General features: G+C 44.0%; 2 protein-coding genes across 2 annotated transcripts; one reads left to right on the forward strand and one right to left on the reverse strand.

Annotated features, from left to right (window-relative positions):
- The first annotated feature begins 283 nt into the window (after positions 1-283).
- On the forward strand, positions 284-3,334 carry tril (TLR4 interactor with leucine-rich repeats). The gene has a single exon (XM_076755060.1). It carries the CDS (start codon positions 377-379, stop codon positions 2,864-2,866), a length of 2,490 nt encoding a protein of 829 aa, XP_076611175.1. The 5' UTR covers positions 284-376; the 3' UTR covers positions 2,867-3,334.
- Positions 3,335-4,404: 1,070 nt separating this feature from the next.
- LOC143335396 (cyclic AMP-responsive element-binding protein 5-like) lies at positions 4,405-18,911 on the reverse strand. Its single transcript, XM_076754799.1, has 11 exons — positions 18,878-18,911; positions 16,269-16,335; positions 15,893-15,986; positions 13,828-13,937; positions 13,163-13,395; positions 10,301-10,427; positions 9,935-10,006; positions 6,656-7,009; positions 6,250-6,537; positions 6,059-6,167; positions 4,405-5,248 (listed from the first exon to the last, which is right to left on the reverse strand). Exons 2-11 carry the CDS (start codon positions 16,320-16,322, stop codon positions 5,112-5,114), a joined length of 1,578 nt encoding a protein of 525 aa, XP_076610914.1. The 5' UTR covers positions 16,323-16,335; positions 18,878-18,911; the 3' UTR covers positions 4,405-5,111.
- Between the last annotated feature and the right edge of the window lie 3,983 nt (positions 18,912-22,894).

Genomic DNA, 22,894 nt, shown 5'->3' on the forward strand with positions numbered 1-22,894 from the left:
TGTGTGTGTGTGTGTGTGTGTGAGAGAGAGAGAGAGAGAGAGAGAGAGCACGCTTTTTTTTTTTTTTTTTTTGGCGAAACTCTGTAATTCGCAGCAGATGACCACTTGGGGGGATGAAGGCTTTACTGTGGATGTGAGCGTTTCCTCAGACAGCATCAGAGCGCACTGCACAAATTAATTTGCTCTACAGACGATGCTGCCAAGTGATGGAGCCGTGTGCTTGATGTGTGCATCGCTTTTTTCTCCACTTTTCAGAGCAACAAGTGGATAATGGACGAGTCGATCTCCAGCGTGAGAGAGGAGAAGGGCGACTGCACCTGAGCTACACAAAGCGAATGCCGCATCAGTCTCTGGCTGTGCCAGCCGCGCTGTGGGAATGGATACCGCCAATTTCCTGGCGGGGATATGCTTCTTCCTGCTGGTGCTCAGTGGGTTTATCTCTTCCTCACCGGCGACAAGCGTTTGTCCCGACCGCTGTGACTGTCAGCACCCGCAGCACCTCATGTGCACCAACCGCGGGTTGCGCGCTGTGCCCAAACCCGGCGCGCGGGTGTCCGAGGAGGTGCTGATCTTCAGCCTTGGGGGTAACTTCATTGGCAACATCTCTGCCTTCGACTTCACACGGTACAGTAACCTCGTCAGGTTGAATTTACAGTATAACCAAATACAAACCATCCAGCCAAAAGCATTTGAGAAACTCTCCAAGTTGGAAGAGCTGTACTTGGGACACAATCTTTTACCAAACATACCAGCCGGAACTTTACAACCCCTGAAGAAATTAACAATTCTCTATGGGAATAATAATGGCATTGAGAAAATTACCCCGGAACTGTTTGTTAACTTGGATAATCTTGTTAAACTGCGTCTGGACGGCAACTCAATAGAAGTTCTGCAGGACTCTGTTTTTAAAAGTTTGACCAGTCTACATTATCTCCATCTGGAATCCAACAAACTGCAGCACATTCACAGAAACGCTTTCTCTAAACTCACCAACCTGCGCTTTCTAAACCTGGCCCACAACAAGCAGTCAGCCGTGCGCAGCGCGCTCACTTTTTCCCAACTCAGAGCTTTGACAACTCTGCTGCTGTCTGAAAATGAAATTCAGCACGTCGGAAACCACGTCTTCCAAAATCTGAAAAAGCTGTCAACACTGTCCCTGAGCAACAACAGGATCTCTCGCCTGGACAGCGGGGCTCTGAAGGGGCTGTCGAGCCTCAGAGAGCTTCTGATTGACGGCAACGAGCTGGAGGAAATCCCCGCCGGTCTCCTCGACTCCCTGGAGCGCATTGAGGAGCTTGACTTCAGTCGCAACCGGATTTCCAACGTGGACTCTTTGGCTTTTTCGCAACTTAAACATTTGAAGGTGCTGAAGCTGAGGAACAACATGCTCACCAGCCTGTCCGGGAGCGTCTTCGCCCTCAACAACGTGCTTTACGACCTGGATCTCCATGGCAACAACTGGACGTGCGACTGTCGGCTGGATGAGCTGAAAAAATGGATGACTGCTGCGCATTCTCAGGGCAAGTTATTGACTGTTTTTGTGCAATGCCATCACCCAACCACTCTGAGGGGGAAATATCTGGACTATGTGAACAGCTCCCAGCTGCAGACTCTGGGGAACTGGACCCACTTGTGTAGGAGCCAAGCTGGGCCCGAGGAGAGCCGAGGAGGGGGCGTCTTGGTAAAGGTGGAGAGAAAAGAGATAGGACCAGCAGTTGCAATAAAGAAGGAGGAGAGAGGTGAAGAGCGTCAGGTGGAGGACACACAAGGTATAGATTTGAGACAGGGGGACAGGGATGGGGTGAAATTGAGGAAAGAGGGTGAGAAAAGGAAGAGAGAGGGACAGGAGGAGCTGGGAATCCAGGGAGACCAAGGCGGTGTAGAGGTGGCATCATCCTCTTCTTCACTGGAAAGAAAGAAAACAAAGAAAGTATCATTCCGCCCAAGGTCACGACCTGCCGCAGAGGCAGCTGGGAAAGGTGCTAAAGGGAGACAAAGGTCAAATGTCATTTCCAGAACTGATCCTCTAGTTGTTTCCACACCAAGTCATCCTGGAAACACCACTGATCCGAACACAGGGTTCACTACAACCTCTCCAGTCCAGTCAGGGGAAAAGTTTGATCTTCTGAGGTCAGATCAGGAGGAGGCTCTGCCTGTAATCACAGATCCCTGTGTGTTCAATCGCCATTTCATCACTAATGTTTCAGTGGATGAAGTGACATCTAGTACTGTCACTGTCTACTGGACCACCAGGGATCATCGCCGCTACACACCAGGACCCGGGCCAGGCCTTGATGAAGTCCACTACCGGATTCTGTTTGACCGGTTTGGAACTCCTGATCGTTTCCCCCGCTACGTTTACACCCGTGGCACAGCTCGCTCCGTGACCCTCAGAGAACTCAGCTCAGATGTGACCTACGTGGTCTGTGTGGAAGGAGTAGTCGGGGGATCTGTGTGTCAGGTTGCACCCCGTGACCACTGTGCAGGGCTGGTCACTCTCCCCGAGGGGTTCAGCCGCGGAGGCGTGCTGACCTCTGACCTCCAGCTGGTGACGGTGGCCACCCTGGCAGGGAACGCCGTGCTGCTGCTCGTCATTGGCGGCGTCTGGCTGGGGCGGAGCCTGAAGAGGAGGCTGCAGAGGAGGAAGTCGGCCGTGCACGTGCGGCACATGTACTCCACCAGACGACCGTTTCGTCCCACCATGGCGACGGCCTCAGTGTCCACTGACTTCACCAGCTACCAAAGCAGCCGTCCGACGCGACTTGCGCCCCTGGAGGAAGGGGACCTCATTGAGTTCCCTTGCGACCGCTTTCTGGACAGCAACAGTGTTCGCAGAGATAGTGACATGCAGAGATTCTCTGACTAGAGCCATAAAAACCTGACACTGTAGAACAGGAAGATATGTGAATCTTTGGTGTAGGCTTCAGAATATAGAAAATACTAAGTCCGCCATGTTGCGTTTCGATTTTCATTTGACCAGAAAAAGCTTTTAAAGGGACAAAAGAACAGCTGAGCTCATCAGTGCCTTTTCAGACACCAGAGGAAGTCCAATCCCTCTGACTTCCTCTTCCTGCTTTGCGCCTTTCCTCTTTCATTTCCTTGCACCTGCGTTCTTTCTAAATGTGGGATTTGTTGTGATAGCAAGTGTGCACGCATGAATGATTGATCACTGATTTCAACTATGGTGCTAATATTGAGTTCACAGACATCATAATGTCTCATATTTGTACAGTGTGTAATGATGGCTGCTGGTTGGCAGGAAAAAAAAACACTTTGTTTTGTATCACATCTATCATGTTTTACCATTTTATATATAATTTTGCATTACATTAAGTAAAATCCCCAACAATGTGATTGATTTGTCATTTGAGTGTTTATGGGTGTTTTACCTCTGTGATTGATGTTGGTGTGTGTGTGGCTTTCAAATATCTTTTATGTAAACCACTGATTATGTGAAGCAAAAGTGGATTATATTTCTAGAGACAAAGGGCATATATGCAGAGTACTCTATACATCCAATGATAAACATTACATATTCATACACAAAGGCTACATTCATCATCACCCTTTTGAACTCCAGGTTATGTTTCAAGCTTTTTTTTTACTCTTCATGCCATTCACTGGTAACATTAGCATAAAAGTATTTCTTTTATTTTAATATGCAGAGCAGTTAATGACATTTTTTCCTATGCAACTGGTATTTAGTGCTTCAGATGGAGACCTAACAGGGTGTGAGGGTGTGGAAGATAAAAGCAATAGTATGCTGGAGACGTAAGTGTGTGTGTCTGAGTGTGCATCTATGCTTTGCATGCGTGTCAAGATGAGGTCTGGCAATAGTTAAGCAGTCCCTTTGTTTGAGTAGACAGGGTGGAGTGCCTCCCACACTTAGTCCAAATCATAGACACACGCGCAAACACACACATATACATGCAGGCACGCAAAGTAGTTTCATATCACCAGTCAAGATGTCAGAACGGACGTTTTTTGACATGGAAACATTTTGCACTAAAGAGTCACTTTATTTACAAGCAGTACCAAAATGAAGTCCTGAAGTCTGGGGCACTTTACCTCACAGTCACAAAGTAAACATTTGAAGACAAAAGTCATTTGAAGGCCATTTGTTTGTGTATTATATATTAAGATATGTTTTTATATTAGTCAAACATAAAACATCTGCTGATCTACTTTGCAGGCCAACACCAGTGACTATGGTCAGCCACCACTAACAAAACCAGTCACTAGATGGCAGAAAAGACCACACTGTACATACAGGAACAAGCTCATAACTATTATCTCATTGGTTACAACCAGTGATTTTATGAGTCAAACACATTCAGATTTTATGTCATAAAAAAATTAGAAAAGAAAAGACAAGGAAATACCAGAATAAGTGCTTTTATTATTTACTGACAGCGACATGAGGTGCAGTTTATAGTTATTTAGTGTCTTGTGGCAGTTAGAAAAAAGTGCCTGAGTACTGTACAATTATGTTTTAAATGGCTTTCCAAGACAGATGTGGCTTTGATTTGAGCTCTTAAAATAAACTTTCTTTTTAATCTTAGTATTAGTTATTTGTAGAAAAATACAGTTGTGAAGCTGCTTCTGCGTTGAAGAGAAGGCATAAGGTGTGCACTCACAGATGCTCAGTTAGAAATATAAAACTAATATATAGTCTCAAAATTAGTGCAAGATGAAAGAGCAAAAGATACTGGCAGGATGTGTTATGATTGTGTATGTGCATAGCCAGCAGGCAGCAGGCAATGGTTAGAGACAGACATTGTCTGAATAAACACAGGATCCAGTTGCCATGTAACCATCACAGTTTTTAACAAGGCTTTCAGATAAGGTAGTTTTTGCATCTGTTATGGAAATGTATCAGTATGTGGTTCTGGTCTCCCCTCCAACCAGAAAAGAGGATAATAATGTTGAAAAATACCTCAGTGTTCACATGGATTTATAAATTCACCTATTCAGCTCAGTATTTCATTTACAATACAAAGAGACATGGATCAACAGCTGAGTGAGACTTTAGTGTAGTTAGGACAGAAACATAATTCAGTCTGGTCAGATTGAGTCATCCAGTCCCCACCCCCTCCTCTATACGGTGAGGGCTAGCGTCCAGGGTGGGGGTCATGCCCTGTGTCGCCTCCGACTGTTGAGGAGGTGGAGATGCTGTTGTGTTGGATGGCCTGCAGTTGAGACCCAGGACCTGCAGGGGTGGGACTTCCTCCGGGGCTCACCCCTGCAGCTGGACACAGAGACAGCTGTCAATCAAAGTCACTGATCCTGTGTGGACTGTCCATTCTGTGAGTGGATTTCGTGAGCATAGGCATGCAGATGAATGAAAAACCAACTACAGCTCAGATTAAAGGAAAATATCTCTTTTATTTTAACAAATACATGTAAAAAGACAACAATAGAAGTAAACAAATATAACACATGCCAATATTGCATCCATCATTTGTTCTCTGCAGCTCCACACATAAAACATAATGGCTGCTTTCATTTAAGCCACAAGGTGCAGTATTTTTCAATATCATTCACGTTAGGTCACATACAGGTTTAGTTCTTGTTGAACGTTAACTTAAGCCTGCCAGGAGTGCAAGATGGGCATGGTCTGCATTGTGATGCAAGCTAGCTTCATGCAAGGCAAAATGGCCAATGCCAGAATATTGCATTGCACTCCAACAGTATTTCAAATACCACCAAGGTCTGGTTCATTAAATGAGTATCAAAATGACGAAAACATTCCTTAAAGTGGAGAGTTAAGAGTGCAGTGCTTTCCCCTGATTGGCTCTCCATCAGAATAAAAGTGCATGTACCAATATTTGGAGAAAGTGGGGTTAAAAGCAGAGTTTTTACTCTTCAAGTGCTGTTTGGTTGCACTCTGTACGGTACAGTTTAAGGTCCCTGTGTGTGCAGAACGGTGGCTTGCACATACAAGGCGTAAAGTATGTGAATTATACCCTCAGTGGTGGATGGAGATGATTGGTGTCAGGCGTCTGGCAAAGCTGGTGAGATTTCTAGACAGAAGTGCAGGGTAGGGGGGTTTACTCACTGGGGTACCCCTGTGCCTCTCTCTGCCGGGCGGTGACAGGACAGTCCTTGTGGGTGAGCAGAATCTGCTTCAGTTGACCCACCTCTGACCGCAATGATGTCACCTCATTCTGGAAACACACAGAGAAATACTCAGTATCCTCGAGGTGTAGATTATGTTTGTGTGTGTGTGCTTGTCAGAGCGTGTCCCACCTGTAGCTGCAGGTTTGTGTGCGTCAGCTCCTCAGCTTTCTTCTCCAATGACGACACCCACAGTTTCCTCTTCTGTCTGCAGCGGGTGGCTGCAGCCCGGTTACGTTCCAGAAACTTCTGCCTGCGTTCGTCAGGGTCATGCTCTGCCGTCCTCCTGCGACGACCTCCTCCTCCTCCTCCCCCTCCTCCTCCTCCTCCTCCTCCACCGCTGCAGCTACCACCTGCCTGCACTGCATGCTGGGAGTGGGATGCTTGGGAAGGCTGCATCTGCTGCGCAACAGGAGATAACTGCAAACAAAAAAAAAGACAAACATTAGAAAAGTAGCCATACTGTGAGTCAGGTGTTACTTATAACATCATTCATATAAACACATATATACATAAATGTGAATTTAATGCATTATACCTGTGCTGGAACAGACAGGGGAGGTGCAGGAGGCGAGCCTTGGTGCAGGTGGGGAGGTGGTGATTGGTGAGCCTGAGCGTGTGGTACATTCGCTGACTGGTGAAGCTGGTGGCTGTGGGCACTCCCCAGATGTTGCGGAGGTGGAGCATGGCATCGCTGTTGATAGGTGAGCGGTGGAGCTGGAAGCTGAGAATGATGGTGATGCTGTGGATGATGGTGGTGCTGTAGCGGAGGTGCTTGATGGCGCTGTGACATCATCTCCATCATGTGCCCCATGGACGTCACAGGGTTGTTGATGGCGACCAATCCTGGGTGGTGCTGCTGGAAATGATGCCCCAGCGTCTGTTTGGATCTCTGAGTGGAGATAAAAAGATCAAAATACATATAGGTATACATTATTATAAATTGTTATCATTATTAAACACAGTGGAGTCTCAGTAATCGGCGTCCTCATTATAACTCTGAGTTTATTATGGACAGTAGGAATGTTACAGACAACCATATTCACTTCTCGGATATCTGAAGGATCTGGTACGACTGAATTTGATAGCACCTTTGCAGCATGGATCAAGATGCTTTTTTAAAATCTCACCTCCTCAAAGCCCCTTACCATATTCTGCTCTCTTGTACTTGTCAACATTACATTTGAAGCTCTGGTGCCTGGTTACAGACCGTCTTTCTTCCATATTCTATATCTCCTACAACATATTAAATTATTCACAAAATTTATGGCTAAATTGAGAAAAAAGCTAACTTTCTTCTATTGGAGACAATGAGTCATCCAAGTTCTCTTGGTAAGATCATACAGGAATGTTTCATACAAACACTATCTATGAAGAGCTTGTGATTATACATAAACATTTTCCATCTCTCCCATAGTGGGTGGGGTGAGCTGGACCCCCAACACTAGCTAAATTAGTAACAGCAGATAAGCTCCAAACCTACAGGCCACTTCAGGTAGAACAAGTCTTAACAGCAGGCTCCCACATATCCCACTTCTATGTCTCAAAATTTCAATAAGTGCTCTCAGACCACACTTGGTCCATCATCACCATTTGTCCACAACCGTGGAGACAACTGTAGATAAGTGGGATAATGTGTTCCAATAAATGCTATCGTTGCAGCTTGATACTTTCACACTTTATCATTGCCGCGTATCATCTGACTAAACAGACTGTAAGAGCTAAATTAAACCTCATCTCACCTTTCTCCTACGCTCAGCAGAGGAGAGGGAGAGAGGGAGAGGTCATGTTTAGAGCATGACATCACCCCCCCTCCCTGGCAATATTGCTATCTGCTCCCTGTTACACAATATTTCTTTAAGAGAAGGAGCAGATTTTTTTTTTCCCCCCTTCAACCATTCAGCGCCGAAAAAAGGGAGCACATTTAGCGGGTGCCAAGGATGAGGTCACCGAGCTGTCTGTGCCAGCTTTACCAGCCAGCCAGGCTGCCAGTCAAACACGCACACACAGCCACACACACTGAACAGGACGGGACACGAGTGTTTCAGCTACATAGAAACACCCTGACACTGGGGCCTGTGATTACATCATGGATCTCCTTGGACTGGATGACACACCACGTTGATATTTCTGTCTGGAGGGATCAGTGAATGAAGACACGAAACTGTACACGAAACACTGATCCACTTGTCAAACGTTTACTTTTCCACTTCAGCTGAGTGTGGAGTTACTGTACAATGGAGGCATGTTAATATACCTCCTGTGGTTTAGCAGACGCAGAGTCCCGTTTCACACCATGGAAAGGCAAAACAAAACACCTGGCAAGACTAAATTACAATAGAATAGCAAAAGATTGGGCTGGAAAAGAACTGTGTGTGTGTGTGTGTGTGTGTGTGTGTGTGTGTGTGTGTGTGTGTGTGTGTGTGTGCGTGTGCGTGTGCTCAAACAAGAGAAGAAGAGCAGTTCAGATTTGAACCCCCGACACTGAAACCTGAAACCACTTTTCATTTGCTGCTCTATATACAAGCTGTGCACATGAAGCCTCTGAGTGTGTGCGTGTGGACACAGGGCGATTTCACAGTTTTCCCTTTCAAGTTGCTTTTGATAGCACACATATTTTTAACAATTCATACTACATGCACCTAGAAAGAGGAAATGTAAAATTCACAAGGGGAGAGACTGAGAGCATTTTGACAGAAGGAAAATATAACAACCAAGGAAGCCTGAGAGAGCATGTAGATCGTGACTTCCTGTGGCACAGACCTGTGTGTGTGTGTGTGTGTGTGAGAGAGTGTGTGTGTTTAAGTGTAGAGTTACACTCTGTTTCCTGTCCATCCTGATTAGAGAGTAATAAGCCAAAGGCAGCATGTGAGGCAGAGTGTGTTTTGTGGCTTTCATTTAAGAGCAGAGATGAGAATACAGAGGTGAGCTCATACAAAGTTAAAGGGATAGTTTGACATTTTGGGAAATACACTAACGCAGAGTCAGATGAGAAGGCTCTCTGAGTTATCTGTTACATACAACGCAAATATGAAGCTACAGCCAACAGTAAGTTAGCTTACTGTAGCCTAACAACTGGAACCAGATGGAAACAGCTAGCCGTCCTCTGTCCAAAGCAAAAGCTCACTAATTAACATGTTATAACTGAACTGTGTAATCTGTTCAAAAACAGACTGAAAGACAATAATTCAATGTTCTAGTGTGCTATGTGCCAAAAACAAATCTTGGATCTGAGCAGTTTTTTTTACGGATTAAGTAAATGAAATAAATTAGGGGGTTTCAGGGGCCTGGTAAACAGGTTTTGTTACCTTTAGAGAAGGCCAGGCTTGTTGTTTCCCACCATTTCTAATTTTATGCTGAGCTATGCTACACAGCTGCTCGTGGTAGCTTCATACTGACCATACAAATATGAGTTTTGCTATAAATCTTCATCTCCACCGGAAAACAAATAAGTGTATTTCCCAAGATGTCAAACTATTCATTTAATAGCTGAACTAACAACTGATTGTCAGCTTTAGTCCAAAAAACAATGGCATTGATATCAATCGTCAAAAAGCCGCTAGTGGTCCTGCTGTAGTGTGTGTGTGTGTGTGTGTGTGTGTGCATGTGCGTGTGCGTGTGTGTGTGTGTGTGTGTGTACATTCTACACTAATGAAAACATATGTATGAATATTATATTCAACTGCTTGCCAATAGATCTACTTAAATCTTACAGACTCATACTGTCATCACGAGTATAATGTTATTACCAGAGGAGAAAGCAATAATCTACAGAAACAGGAAGAAAATATCAGTGTTTGAAAGGACTGCTCAGTACCTGAGGCGAGGAACAGGAGGGGTTGTGTACAGGACCTGGTATACCCATTATACAGGACATCTGCTTCTCTATCTGAAGAGAGGAGGGAATTGACACAAAAATAACCTTTCAACCATGACAAGAAAAAGCTTCAGCACATACATAACCTCAAGTATAAAGAGTTCCCCACAAGGTCATATCCATTTGGAGTTTGACACTTTTGATTAATTCATCCACAAGAGTGAAGTGAATTTTTCTGTCAGTCATGAATATTTCTGACTCGGGGATCTTGACCACTTTGGCCACTATACCTGCATATATAAATCATAGTGCACGCCTGTATGAATGCAAATGTTTGTGTGCGAGTAACCGCTCTCCCATACTTACAGGCATGTGCTGAGCAGATGCCCCTTGCATGGCGGGGTCTGGCAGGGTGCCAGGTAAGGAGGCTGGCAGCGGTTGTCTGTGTCTTTTCCGCATGTGGAGGAGGGAGGAGAGCGGCCCGGGAACCGGCCTGTGGTCAGCCACAAAGAGAGAGAGGGACGGATCATGCAAGACAGCTATCCACAGCTACAGTTTCACTAATCCGGGTTCAGAGAGAGGTGCAAGTTGAAACATTTATAGCCGGGTCTTAATGGCAGATGGAGGTGAGACTGAGATAAATGGGCATGGCTATTTTACATTTTCCGACTTACCCTCAGAGGTTATGGGTCTCTGAGATTTCTGCCTCCACCCCAATTCAGTGGAGGTGATTGAAAGTTTTGTTGGGGTGTTCAAAACATTGAACAGCCACATTTTAAACCACGTGCCTTTTCAGAAACAGTGTCCCAGTTACTGGATAATCCACAGTCCTCACTGTGAACAGTTTTATATAACAAATATTCCAGATGAAATCTATTGTTGTTTGGATTATCCACAATAATATAGACATTGTTTCTGGAGAGAGTTGCTTCATGGCCACTCTGTTCACATCCGTTGTACTGAGGTGGAGGCCATGTTGTCCATGTTGTTGATCATTTGTTGTACTGTTTTAATTGGTGCAGTTGAATCTGGTTCTGTTTCAAATTTATACTATTTTCACTGAATACTGGAAGTATGTCTTAGTACCGAATGCTTTATTTTCCTTGTCATGCTCGTATTCTGCCACAGAATTTAAGTGTTGGCTGGATGCAGGTATATTTGCGACCAAGCAGCATGTGCATGTGATTTTTACAAAATGCAATCACACCCGACTGGAGAAATGCGGCGAGACGAAAGGCAGATTTGAGGTTCTTATTTGGTTGGTTGGTGTCAGTCAAATCTGGTAACACTGGGAGGCAGACGAAATCCCAGAGGTGGAAACCTAAAAGAAATGTGGGCACCTAAAACCAAAACTATCCGCATAGCTACAAACCGCGAGACGTGTAAGTGAGAAAGTATGCTGTTTTGCAATTTCGGTCAACCAACTCAAAACAAATCTGGACAAATGGACAAATTAAAAAAGTTATTGTAAGTGACAAAAAAAGGCGTAAACAGAGGCTTGAGGTGAAGCAATGGCAATGGAAACTATGATGAGGTGACAAAAGTGAAAAAAAACAAAACAGATATGGATAAAAGGCACAGCTTGAGGGGCAGGAGAGCAGCTCAGGGATCACAGCGGGGGATGTGGAGACCCGGGGTGCCATGTGCTGACCTAACTGCTCTGGCTCTCGGCCAGTCGGACAGCGTAGGCCTCGCTGAGGTCATCGGCAATGATGTCATCACTGAATCTGGGGTATGCGGCCCGTTTAACATACAACAAAGTACACACAAACCAAAACAGCATTTCCTAACGTAACCACAACAGTTCTGCCGGGCCAACAGCCAGACACTGAGAGACCAGGTCACTATGGAAACCAGTGGTAAACATGAGGAGAAACAGTCAGACACCCAATCCATGGTTCATTCAGCAACACTGAGTAACATGCTGTCTGGATTCAGCTGGCACTGATTTCCTGCACCGTAATTGACTGTCAGCTCTCTCTCCTCTGTCCCGTTGTGTCCTGTCTGGTCCTGGACAGATGTTTGGAGCTTATTATGTCACTGACTCACTGCTGGTACCTCGATTCATCCAATCAACAGCACAGATGTGACAGAGGCTTTGTTTGTCCACAATATGTGTTGCGAGCAGAAGTCAGTCATGGGTCTGTTGATGGGTGGTAATAAGGAGGGTTTTATTTTTGTAGGGTTTAAAATTCTTTCTTAGGCTTCATAGTATTCAGAACAGTGCTACAAATGTGAGGCTTCCTGATGGTCTGGCTGTTTAATACACTGACCACGTGCTCACAATATCCCCTGGTTGAAATCCGGCTGGAGACCTTTGCATTTATTGTCATTCTCTGTCTCTCTCCCCCCTTATTTCCTGTCTGTCTTTATTGTTGACTCTCCAATAAAGGCATAAAATGTCAGAAAAAATTTTTCATTTATTAGGTGATGACTATGACTAGTAGACAAAGAAAAACTTGACTAAAAGAAAACATTAAGTGTGCTTGCAGCTGAAACTTTGCAGCTGAAACATTTGAAATAGTTAAAATACTGAAAGAAAATTTGCAAGATTAAAACAGTGGAATGTTGTAAATGTACTCTACACCAAATACAAAATCTAAAATACGCAAAATTGGCGTGAAATCTTTCATTAAACTCACAGTATGTGAATGACATAAAACAAAACCGAGTTGAAATGGCAGGAAGAGAAAGAGCAGCTGCTGGTCAGATGAAAGACAGGAACTCCTCTAATCTGTCTGTTGAACTGGGTGATAACCAGGGAGCCGTGGAAGCTGAACAGGCGCTGAGAGACTCCAGTCTGGTTCTGAGTCTTAACAGACATAACAGAGGCAGTGTTTAGGTGGCAGGGTGGGTGGTGTCAGTGGGTTTGAGTGGGTGTTACGCAGCCGTTCTCCATCTCTTTTGCTATGACTTTGTTCTCTCAGTAAATTGATGTTTGATTTTTTTTCCCCTTCTTTCTCTCAGTTCATTAGCGCAGTGATAAATTATGCAGGGGGAAATGCCAGTCTGTGCCAGACAGAATGAGTTATAATACATCCAAAACAGGATGGGCGAGACAGGGAGAAGGAGGGGAAGAAAGAGTGAGAAAAGGCAGCGTTAAAAGGAAATATATGTGTGTGGGATGTATGTGTGTGGGTGTGTGTGTGATGAAGAGAATAAGTATTACTGTATGTATACATTCAGATGCCGGTAGGTGTGTATGTGTGCAGCCATGGCCATACTCACCCTGAGTGTGTGAGCGGGGAAGGAGCCTGGGTGATGACTGATCCGGACTGAGAGGAAGCCAGAGCTTGCTGGGCAGCCAGGCTGCAGCTGGGGCCCATCATGGTGCCATGAGACTGGGGATGCTGCAGGGGATGGGTCTGGGGATGGTGCAGCGGTGGCTGGGGATGTGGGTGCTGGAGCTGAAGCTGGGGTTTGAGCTGGTTCATACAGGACGGCCCATTATGAGAAAGCGTCTGTGGGGAGAAGTAAGAGCGACAATCAGCTGGGACCACTTTGAACCCACAGAGCAGTGTCTACTTTCAGTCAGTGCGTGCTGTGGTATGAGGTGATTTTGATGTGTGTGTGCGTGCGTGCATGCATTTGTTGAGGTGTGTGTGTCTGCTTGTGCCTGTGATGTCTAGCTGTTTAATTTACAGGGGAGAATGTGATCGCCTGGTGTGTCTTTCCTTGCAGCAGGTCAGATATCTTCAGTCGTCTAATTGGGTCTGACTGCTTTTATCTCCCTCACATGAAGTGTCACTCAAAACGCTAACCTGACAGACCTCACAAGAAAGAAGAACACTTATCAGCATTCTGTCCTGATTCATTTTTTCTATCATTTTTAGGCTCACGTCAGCCAAGACAGAGAAATTCTGCTTGATTTTGGTTTGCATGTTTCTGTTGACCTGTTTGCTCTTTTCCTCTTCTTGGGCTTGAAGAAACTCCTCCTCTATCTCCTTGAATAGACCAACCTCTTCACAGTTCTGCAAGAATCGGGTTGGCGTCGGAGTCTCGTCTAGAAGCAGAAATATACATTAAAAATAGGAGCGACAGGTTTACAAAAATTAGAGCACATTCATGCATCGCTGTCTTTTTGTCACGACAGTCTCTCTTCTAGCTTGTTTGCTTTCAAAGTCAACCGTCGTCCAACTTGTGATGCCAAGTCTTGTCTCTCTCTGTGATAGCATCAGTCTGTCTCTCAGAGCCGTCTAAACATGCAGGGGTCAAAGGTCAGCAGGGCTCTTTGTTTTGACATGAGATTTCCTGCAGGAGGCGTGACAGGCTGCAGGACAGAGCCACAGAGAGAGAAAGAGAGAGAGGGAGGCGCAGAGGGAGAGTCTGGAGAGGTCAGATGTCATGCTGATGTTTACGTCCAGACAGACAGCTGTTTCTATGGTTACAGACAGTGTCATGTGACGAGTCTGGATCATGCCGGTGCAATAGAAAAAAATGCTTGACAAGTGAAGCCACTTATGCACCTATCCTGCATCCATCATTAGCATTATAACGGCTTTCAAATTCAGAACATTAAAGCTGTGACGTACAACTGGATTAGTGAATTGAAGCAAAAACATGCCCCAAATATCTGAACATTTTGTTTCATCTTCAAATAGTTGCAAATCTGTTTTATTTGATGTCTCAGTGGAGTTAAAAAACACAGCAATAATAATTTGCTGTTGCATGCAGTACACATTAGGGTTTAATTATGGTTTCTGAAAGGCAGTTTTTCCCTTTTTCTTATTTTTGCTTTGACAAAAAGGATATAAAGCAGCATTTAGACGACAATGGGACACAAAATCTCCCCACTGAATCCCATGATAATTCAATTATGTTTGGGTTAGCAGCTCTTTAAACAGGATGACCCCTTTTCTATTCATTTGTGGGGAAAATGAAGCCTTGAAAGAAGTGGAAGGAGATAAATAATTTACAAAATCAGAAAAATGAAAGTCAGGAGGTTTTGCAGTTTTTATCTAACTCTGTTATAGAACTGAAATGATTCATCAGTTAATTGGCTGGTCGATAAACAAAAATATGACCGGAAATTAATCATGTTTTTCTCATTTTACAAGCAGCTTGTCAAAGGTGAGTATTTTCTGTGTTTCTCTGGATTTTATAATAGTAAACTTCTTTGGGTTTTGGACTGTTGGTTGGACAAAAAGCTGTTTTGAAGATGTCATTTTGGAATTTGTGATCGACTTTTTTATGTTGCTCTTTTCTGACATTTTATATTCATAGCATTGATTTGATTAATCAAGAAAGTAATCAGCAGATTGCATAGTACAGTACATTTATGTGCAGTAACCCGCTGATATAATAGATGGCACTTACTGTCCATCTGATTTTGGTAAATATTTGCTCAATTAATTAGCAAACTAGTTCACTGTTATGGTCAAAGCCTAATGCAGACAGTGGGGTAGCTAAGACCGTCTATCCACAAACATATGGTTACATTGATTCTGTGTACTGACCCCTGTACACCTCCTCCCTGTGTTTTCAAATCAAAGTGGGTCTTATCAGTATGTTTGGTCTAATCTGATGGAGTATACTGTACATGTTGCAACATGGGCGACTCTGTTACACAGCACATACTATCTGAGGGAAGGAAGCCTGTATCGAGCTTATCTGATTTCATACAGTATAACGTAGCGTCATCATTTTTTCATCAAGCACTGATCCTGAAAAGAGGCCACCGCACACTCATGCAGCCAGACAACAGCTGAACTGTGGGACATGCAACATGTCTAAGTGGTGAAAAAAAGAGGAAGATTATTTATGATTACGGGGAGATAAGGGGAAAAACTACTGATTCTAAGTAAAATATCTCCAAAGGATCTCAGGAAACCAAATACTGTACACGAACTCCATATGATAATGGTCATCTTAATGTTAAATAAAACTGTGGAATGAGTGAGGGTTGTCATTACATATTTCCTTCTTTGCATGTTGCTAGCTTCTGTTGTGCTGCCTCACCTGTAAAAGCCGTATCCGTCTTGATGGAAGGGAACTTGAGGGTCATCTCATGCTTATGTCTGTGGATGATCAGATGCTCCTCTAACTGGAAGCGCTGCAGCACACCGACAGAGTGAGAAAGACATGAAGAGATGCGTGCAGCTGTATGACATGACACATGGGATGAGACGTTAAATCGGCTGATGACTCTTGTAGCTGACTATTCACTCATAACGTTCTTAGTGAAAATTAAATATATATGTATGCATAAATACATGTATTTCTGTTTATATACACACACCCCTACATATATACATATGTATGCATATATTTTCCTGCAAAATAATTTCCACTGTTACACTGCGGGTGTAACACACACATAATGTATCCAACTGACCTGAGAGCAGCCTGGGGCGCCGCACACATAAGGCCTGTCCTGTTTGTCATTCATGTCATACAGAAGCCTACAAAACAGAAGAAACAAGAACACCATGTTAACCTGCAACTTCATCATACTGTATGTAGGGAAGTTTCTCAGGTCCCAGTTACTGTATGATGATTTCACTCAGCAGGAAGCCTGCAGTTCTCTGTTCTGTATTTTCATTTACACACAGACAATGCCCTGAGATAAATCACACCCTAAGCTTCTATGATACAGTTATCCTCCTATTATCACATCTTTATTGTGGAAGCAGTGTGTAATGAGGTAGATGCCACAGATGATGGATGTTTCACCCTGAGACACAACATTATCTAGAGGAAAATGATCCCTTTGGTGCCAGCGGGAGTGTAACAGTCTTGGCTTCTACCAGCATCACTGTATGCTGCAGGTAGTCATTTTATTAGGACAAGTACTATAATACAAACAATCTGTTTGTGTCTTTCCTAACTACTCATTACACATTACTAATAATATGTAAGCACCAGAAGCGCATCAAGGCCTAACAGATCTTCACTTTTCATGGTTATTATGTAGCTACGTTCCAACTGTAGTGCAATTGTTTTGGCCTACAATTAGGCTTTCATCAGGGCATCAGCTAATAATACGCGGGTGATGAAAGAACACATGCTCTCCAATGCGTAACATGAAAATAAAGTCATCGCAGGGTAAAAATATCAACACAAACACAGAATATAGCACAATGATAAACCCGCAGGCAGCGCTAACCCAGGCTTGACCTACTCAGCTCTTCAGTGGAGATATTAAGCCAGTGATGGGCAGTAATTACGACCTATTTGAAGTACTGCTGCCGCTGCTGGCGCGTCGTTTTCCACTGAGAGCAAAAGAGGGGAAGAAGAGCTGACCACAGACATTCCTCTGAGCTGAGTGTCACCAAACAAGATTCACACACTTGTAGAGAATACCCAGAGGTCACCAGGGTGACCCTTCCTTGACTTTTCACCCTCCTACTGCACTGATAACCACAGAGTGGAGGAAGAAGTAATCGAGAAATGACAAAGATGAGAAATGGACACTTCACAGGTACACACACATTCTAAAACTCTGCATTTGCATGAGTGGAAAGCACAGAGAAGACAGTAAAGTGGGTCCTGATGTGATGGGAAAGACTGAGAGCGAAGAGACAGAGGGCAAAAGTACATGCTTCCATATGAAATGGAAAGTGTGTGTGTGTGTGTGTGTGTGTGTGTGTGTGTGTGTGTGTGTGTGTGTGTATTGGGGGGGTTGGAGAGTGACATTGAGGTGATGGACACGGGAATGGAAAGGGCAAGTGGCAGTGAGAGAGAGGACACAATGAATGGAAGACAGAAGGAATGAGGGTGGGAGGCAGCAGAGGGAGGGCTGCACTGTGGGCCTGACTCCTGACAGGTTTGAACCTGCCTCAGCCCCCATTTTCCAACCCCAGGCAAGTAGAGGTGACTTCATAGGTGTGTGTGTGAGTGTGTATCTTTGTTTGTGTGTCAGAAAACCGAATGAGCAAGCAAGTGTCCACAACACAGCTATAACTGGATATATAGTTTATCAAAATAGCTGAAAAAGGCAGAAAGTTTCACACTTTTTTTTTTATGTCAAACACTGCAGTTTACAGTGTGTAGCCTGTCTTGCAGCAGTGATACGTGATTGGTTGTGATTACATGACGTGATATTTCAGAGATAAATAGAGAGCTGGATAATGTGAAGATCATTATCTTCAACCGTTTTCACCGCTGTCCTCCTTTCAGCAGCACTTGTACACGGATCAGCGGACTCAGCACTTTTTCAGCAAAACCTTCTGTCAGAGCGGTTACATCAATGTAGAGTGACGTCATCCCTAATACATAAATCCAACAACAGACAGGACAACATGTTGCCAATTCAAGGCGGATTAATGCCCGTGTTGGAAAAAATAATATCTTCGAGGCGACTAAACCACACGACTTTTTTCCCCCTGCTTCCTCCTCTGGCATTGCTCGACACTCACGATCGTCAGAGCAATGATGGTGAATGACATAATACAAGCAGAACTTTTGAAACCACCTGTGCCTATGAATCACCTACAGCGTCCTCTTGTTCAGCTAAGAACGAGCCGACTTGAGCTACTTACTACTTCTCAAAGTTGCCATGTTTGATGGATGCATGTCAACAAAACATCGAGCGCTCGCGCCGGTTTACAGCTCACTCGGCTCACATTTAGGCAGCGGTTCTGAGCAGCAAATCCTCCGTCAAGGCGGCCGGTCAGCGCCTGTGTGTGTCTCAGGAACATGCCGGTGTGTGTCCTTTCCGCTCCGTAAAGCAACCTGTTCAACTCATAAACAAGCCCGGCACAGCTGTATGTCGAGTGCTGTCACACCCCCCAAATAGACTCTCGCGCTCAACCCGTCCGCCTGGTGATGAGACTTCACCGGGACGGCTAGCCAAAAAACTTCCCTCGTTAACTTTCCAGTAGCGTCAAATAACGTATAATAGAAACATTAAAGACAAATTCAGCAGACTGTGGTTAGTGTCAGGAAAGCGGTTTGCTGCGGGATTTTAAGTTTTGTGAATGAAAGCAAATTGCGGAGGCTTACCTACAAGTGGAGAGGGACAAGCGGCGCTCCAGAGAGGAACCACGTTGGACTGGAGCGGGATTACAATACGTTCTATTTACAGAAGCATTACATCACCCTCCCGGTGACGTCACGTGGGATTCCTGAACTTCTAAATCATTGCGGTCCCGTACGGAGAGAGGGATTGAGGGGGGGCGGGGTTACGACACCGGCCGGTAGGGGGAAGGACCGGACAGGGACACGGTGGTGGACCTGGACCGGCAGACGAGCCGAGTCAGACACACTAGCAGCAACGTGACGGGACACGGGACAGACCGGGTGGGCGGATGAAACTCACTTTTTTCTCCTCTCTCCACACTTTCAGTGTCTGTAACGGGACGTCCCAGCGTCTGCATCGAGTCTGTGCGTCAACATGAGCAATACAGGCCCCGAGGTTTTTCTTTTCAAAACTTTTCTGAGGTCTATGATGTCGTTTTATTCATTTTGGATTAGAACTGTTATTATGAGATAAAAACGGGTTTGTGGCGTGGAGAAATTAGGCCATGCTTTGTCCTGAACTGATCCCAATCGATGACGAGAATATGATTAATAGCGCATATCCTAAGTAGACAGCTAACAGCAAAGATTGACCTAATTCTGTAGTAATAATAATAACGATAATAATAATAATCAAACTGATGTTGTTACACATAAATATGAACAATAAGAGGCTAAACTGGTCCATTGGCCCTCTGTTTTAACCTCTGATGACCCAAAAAAAATATATTGCCTCTCTACCCCCAACATTTTTGTCTGTAGTCTTATTGAATAACGACCTAATACCAAAGCATTCACTTACCTACAAATTCTCAACTAGATATTTACAGTTAACATTCTTACTTGTTCCAATATATTTAGCCATATGATCCATCACTGTCAAATTTGACATCCGCACTTGAACATACTGTATATAAACAGGTATACATGTATATACTGTACATAACATCCACTTCATGTAAATAAGTCATCTTCTTTACTCATTCAGTATTTATTCATTTGCATTATTTAAATGTGTTTACAACTTACAAAGAAAACTTAAACTGTATGTAGACATTGTATATTGATGGTCATTCTTGCTTTCACATACATATATATACTTGTATGTACATATAGTTCTACATTTATTTTGACGTGTGTTTGTTCAGCTTTGGTGTCACTGTTTTTAGCTGTGTGTCTTTTCCTATCTTCATGTAAACTGACATTGGAACTGTGTGTAAATACATTGAGAGCAATGTAAAAAAAAAAAAAAAAAAAAAGAGATTACTTGAATGTGTGCACACTTGACCAATGAAGCTGATTCTGATCTCTTTTTCAAGAGAGACCTGAGAATAAAAAACATGTTATCAGACAACCATGCAACCAGCACACAAGAAATTACATATTTTAAGTCAGACAACCAACAATCAAGGGACCAACAGAACAGGCATAATTAATACACATATGTTATTATACATATTTTATTACAGTAATCATAAAGCATATTAGGGATTATAAGGATTTATAAGGATGAAAGCTGTTTGCAGTTAATTCCATTTCAAGGTGCATATACTTGAGTGTAGTTTTGCTGAGGTTAGAGCAACCATGTGGTTTATGTACAGTGACATCAAGTTATCACTGGATCATACAGTGTACTGTGGCTACAGACGGAGGAGATGTGGGGTAGTTCAAAAGCTTTAGCAAGGGAGCACTATTGATGAAGTTTGACACATTGTGACTGGGTTTATTGTTGCCATCAGTGCATCCACAGTCACTACACACTGTAGCCATTGTGTGTTTGATATGATGTCATAAGCCATGATCAGGGCAAGGAGTCGCACCCCATCCTGACACAAGTTTGTGTCATATTTTTTACAGACGGAGCTTCCTAGTTTGACAAGTTGTTATTCATCGTGTTTTGTATCAAGGCCTTTTAATCAAGTGTGTATGGTATATTCAGGCTTATATATCCTTTTTTTCAATGAGTCACATTAAATTATTGCTTCAAAAATGTACATAAATGGTGACTGTTATGTCATTTGATGAACTTATTTATATGATGCCATGAAATTCCATTGGCCATACAAACTAACAGGAGGGACTTTGGCCATTCACATCTCCATGGAGTAATATCTCTGCCATGTTTGGTCAGGCTTTCCGGTGAGGGTTATGGTTGTGTTGTGGATGAAGTGCAAAATGGGACCCAACCCTACTGACTCATCATCCACCAATCGCATGAAGTATGCAAATTCTGGTAGCCACAGCAATGAGAAGAAACAGGAAGTTGTGATGATGTCACTCTGTGTTTTGAGCTCTTCCCCCATGTGCATGTGAATCACTGAGTTTTGTTTTCAGTAAAGATAAAGGATGTTTTACAGCACGTGTTTGTGTGCTGGTGAAGAGTGCAGAGTCACACTAAAAAGTGCATCAGGGCAGACAGGAAGTCTCTGGCTGGTGCCCCGGAGCAGACGATGCTACTGGGATTACAAATACCTCCATAACTCAGTGGCTATACCAGTCATTACCATCTGGCATCTTCACCCCAGCATGGCTTTTAACGGCCAGACTGGGAGCTTTAGCGAGCTGCCTGCTCAGAGCCTGATGTCACCTTGTTTGTAAAGATATGGCGCTGCAGGTCAAAGGTCGAACAAACTTACTGACCTCAGTCCACATGTAGTATTATCCTCGCTGCAGCCACATCACACATCTGGCGCTGCCGCCACACCACTTCAGTTTGATACATGGCGGTTTGTGACTGTTTTTATCAGTGAGGTGCAGAGTAATGTGAGACTAATGAGCGACTTAAAAAGTAACTGGAAACAGATACTTTAAGCAGCATCCAAGTATACAAGTTACAGTCATCTGATTATGTAATGAGATGGTTGGAGTTAAATTTACATCCAACTGTGCCCTCGCATACAGATCCCCTCATGAGCAGACTGCTGATGTGTGTATATGTGTTCATGTTTGTGTGTATTATGACTGAGCGTGGTTCACATTGCACAAATGTGTACACCGGAATTGTGAGTTGGACTGGTTGGACTATTTGTCTTCAGCAGAAAGGAGCTGATCATCAGGAAATCTGCGTGAGCTTGAAATCTATCCCAAGCTGTTACATTGTGCACCACCCACAGATCTCAGATCAGATGATGTCACGCACCATAAACACTCTCAGTGTCTCTCCCTTTCTCTCTTGCACTTCACAACACATGCTAGCACTTCTCATTTACGTAATGGCATCGGGAGCTGCGTCACTGCCACAGTTCTGATACACCATGTGTGCGTAATGAGTGTGCTTACGTTGAGTGTGTGTCCACATGTTTGTGTGTAAGAGAGAACATCTGTGTTAGGCCGATGAAGTCACTGAAGCTCTATACTGTACATGTGTGAGACTGTGGCCACTGTGATGTCATGTTGTTTGTGTGAGTGTATGTGTTTGTAACAGTTAGGACTTACTTGAGGAGGTGAATTGGAGTTTATTTAATGTTTTTGTGTGCATGTGTTGCATGTGGTTGGGTAGATAGAGGGCAGTCAGAAAAAGACCAAGTGTGTTCCCAGGTCTAAGGCTGTTTGCTGAAGTCACTGGCCAGTGGTTTATGACAGGCCATTTTAACGCTCGATTAACAGGCCCAACACAGGCCAGCCGGCTCTGGTTAGCCAGCCCCAGTGATTTAAGGACATTCTCCCCTCTCTGGGAGCCACACACGCACACACACACACACACACACACACACTACAGAGTCCTCTCCTCACCACTGAGCCATTAAAGGGTAACATTAATCTGTTAACTTTATGGATGTAATAGATGCTGTTGTCAATGGGTTATGTAACTGCTATAACTTAAAAATTGATACACAGATAGGCCTACATGTTGTACTATAACACCCCATTCGATCAAATTATCTGAGTGACTTTGCCAGTGATGGAAAATGAGCTACAATAATTTTAAATACTGCAAACAGTGATTAAGGTCAAGCACCGACATGTTTTCTACACACGTACAAAGTTGGATCCAGCCCATTA

Source organism: Chaetodon auriga, chromosome 17 (genome assembly GCF_051107435.1).
Source record: "Chaetodon auriga isolate fChaAug3 chromosome 17, fChaAug3.hap1, whole genome shotgun sequence".
NCBI lineage: Eukaryota > Metazoa > Chordata > Actinopteri > Chaetodontiformes > Chaetodontidae > Chaetodon > Chaetodon auriga.

Bases quoted from the DNA above. Each gene is read 5' to 3' on its own strand.
- tril (XM_076755060.1), top strand. From the start codon at position 377: ATGGATACCGCCAATTTCCTGGCGGGGATATGCTTCTTCCTGCTGGTG.
- LOC143335396 (XM_076754799.1), bottom strand. From the start codon at position 16,322: ATGAATGACAAACAGGACAGGCCTTATGTGTGCGGCGCCCCAGGCTGC. The intron at 15,987-16,268 runs GTCAGTTGGATA...GGTGTGCTGCAG, and splicing joins GCGCCCCAGGCTGCTCTCAG to CGCTTCCAGTTAGAGGAGCA. The intron at 5,249-6,058 runs GTGAGTAAACCC...CTCTGTGTCCAG, and splicing joins AGAGGCACAGGGGTACCCCA to CTGCAGGGGTGAGCCCCGGA.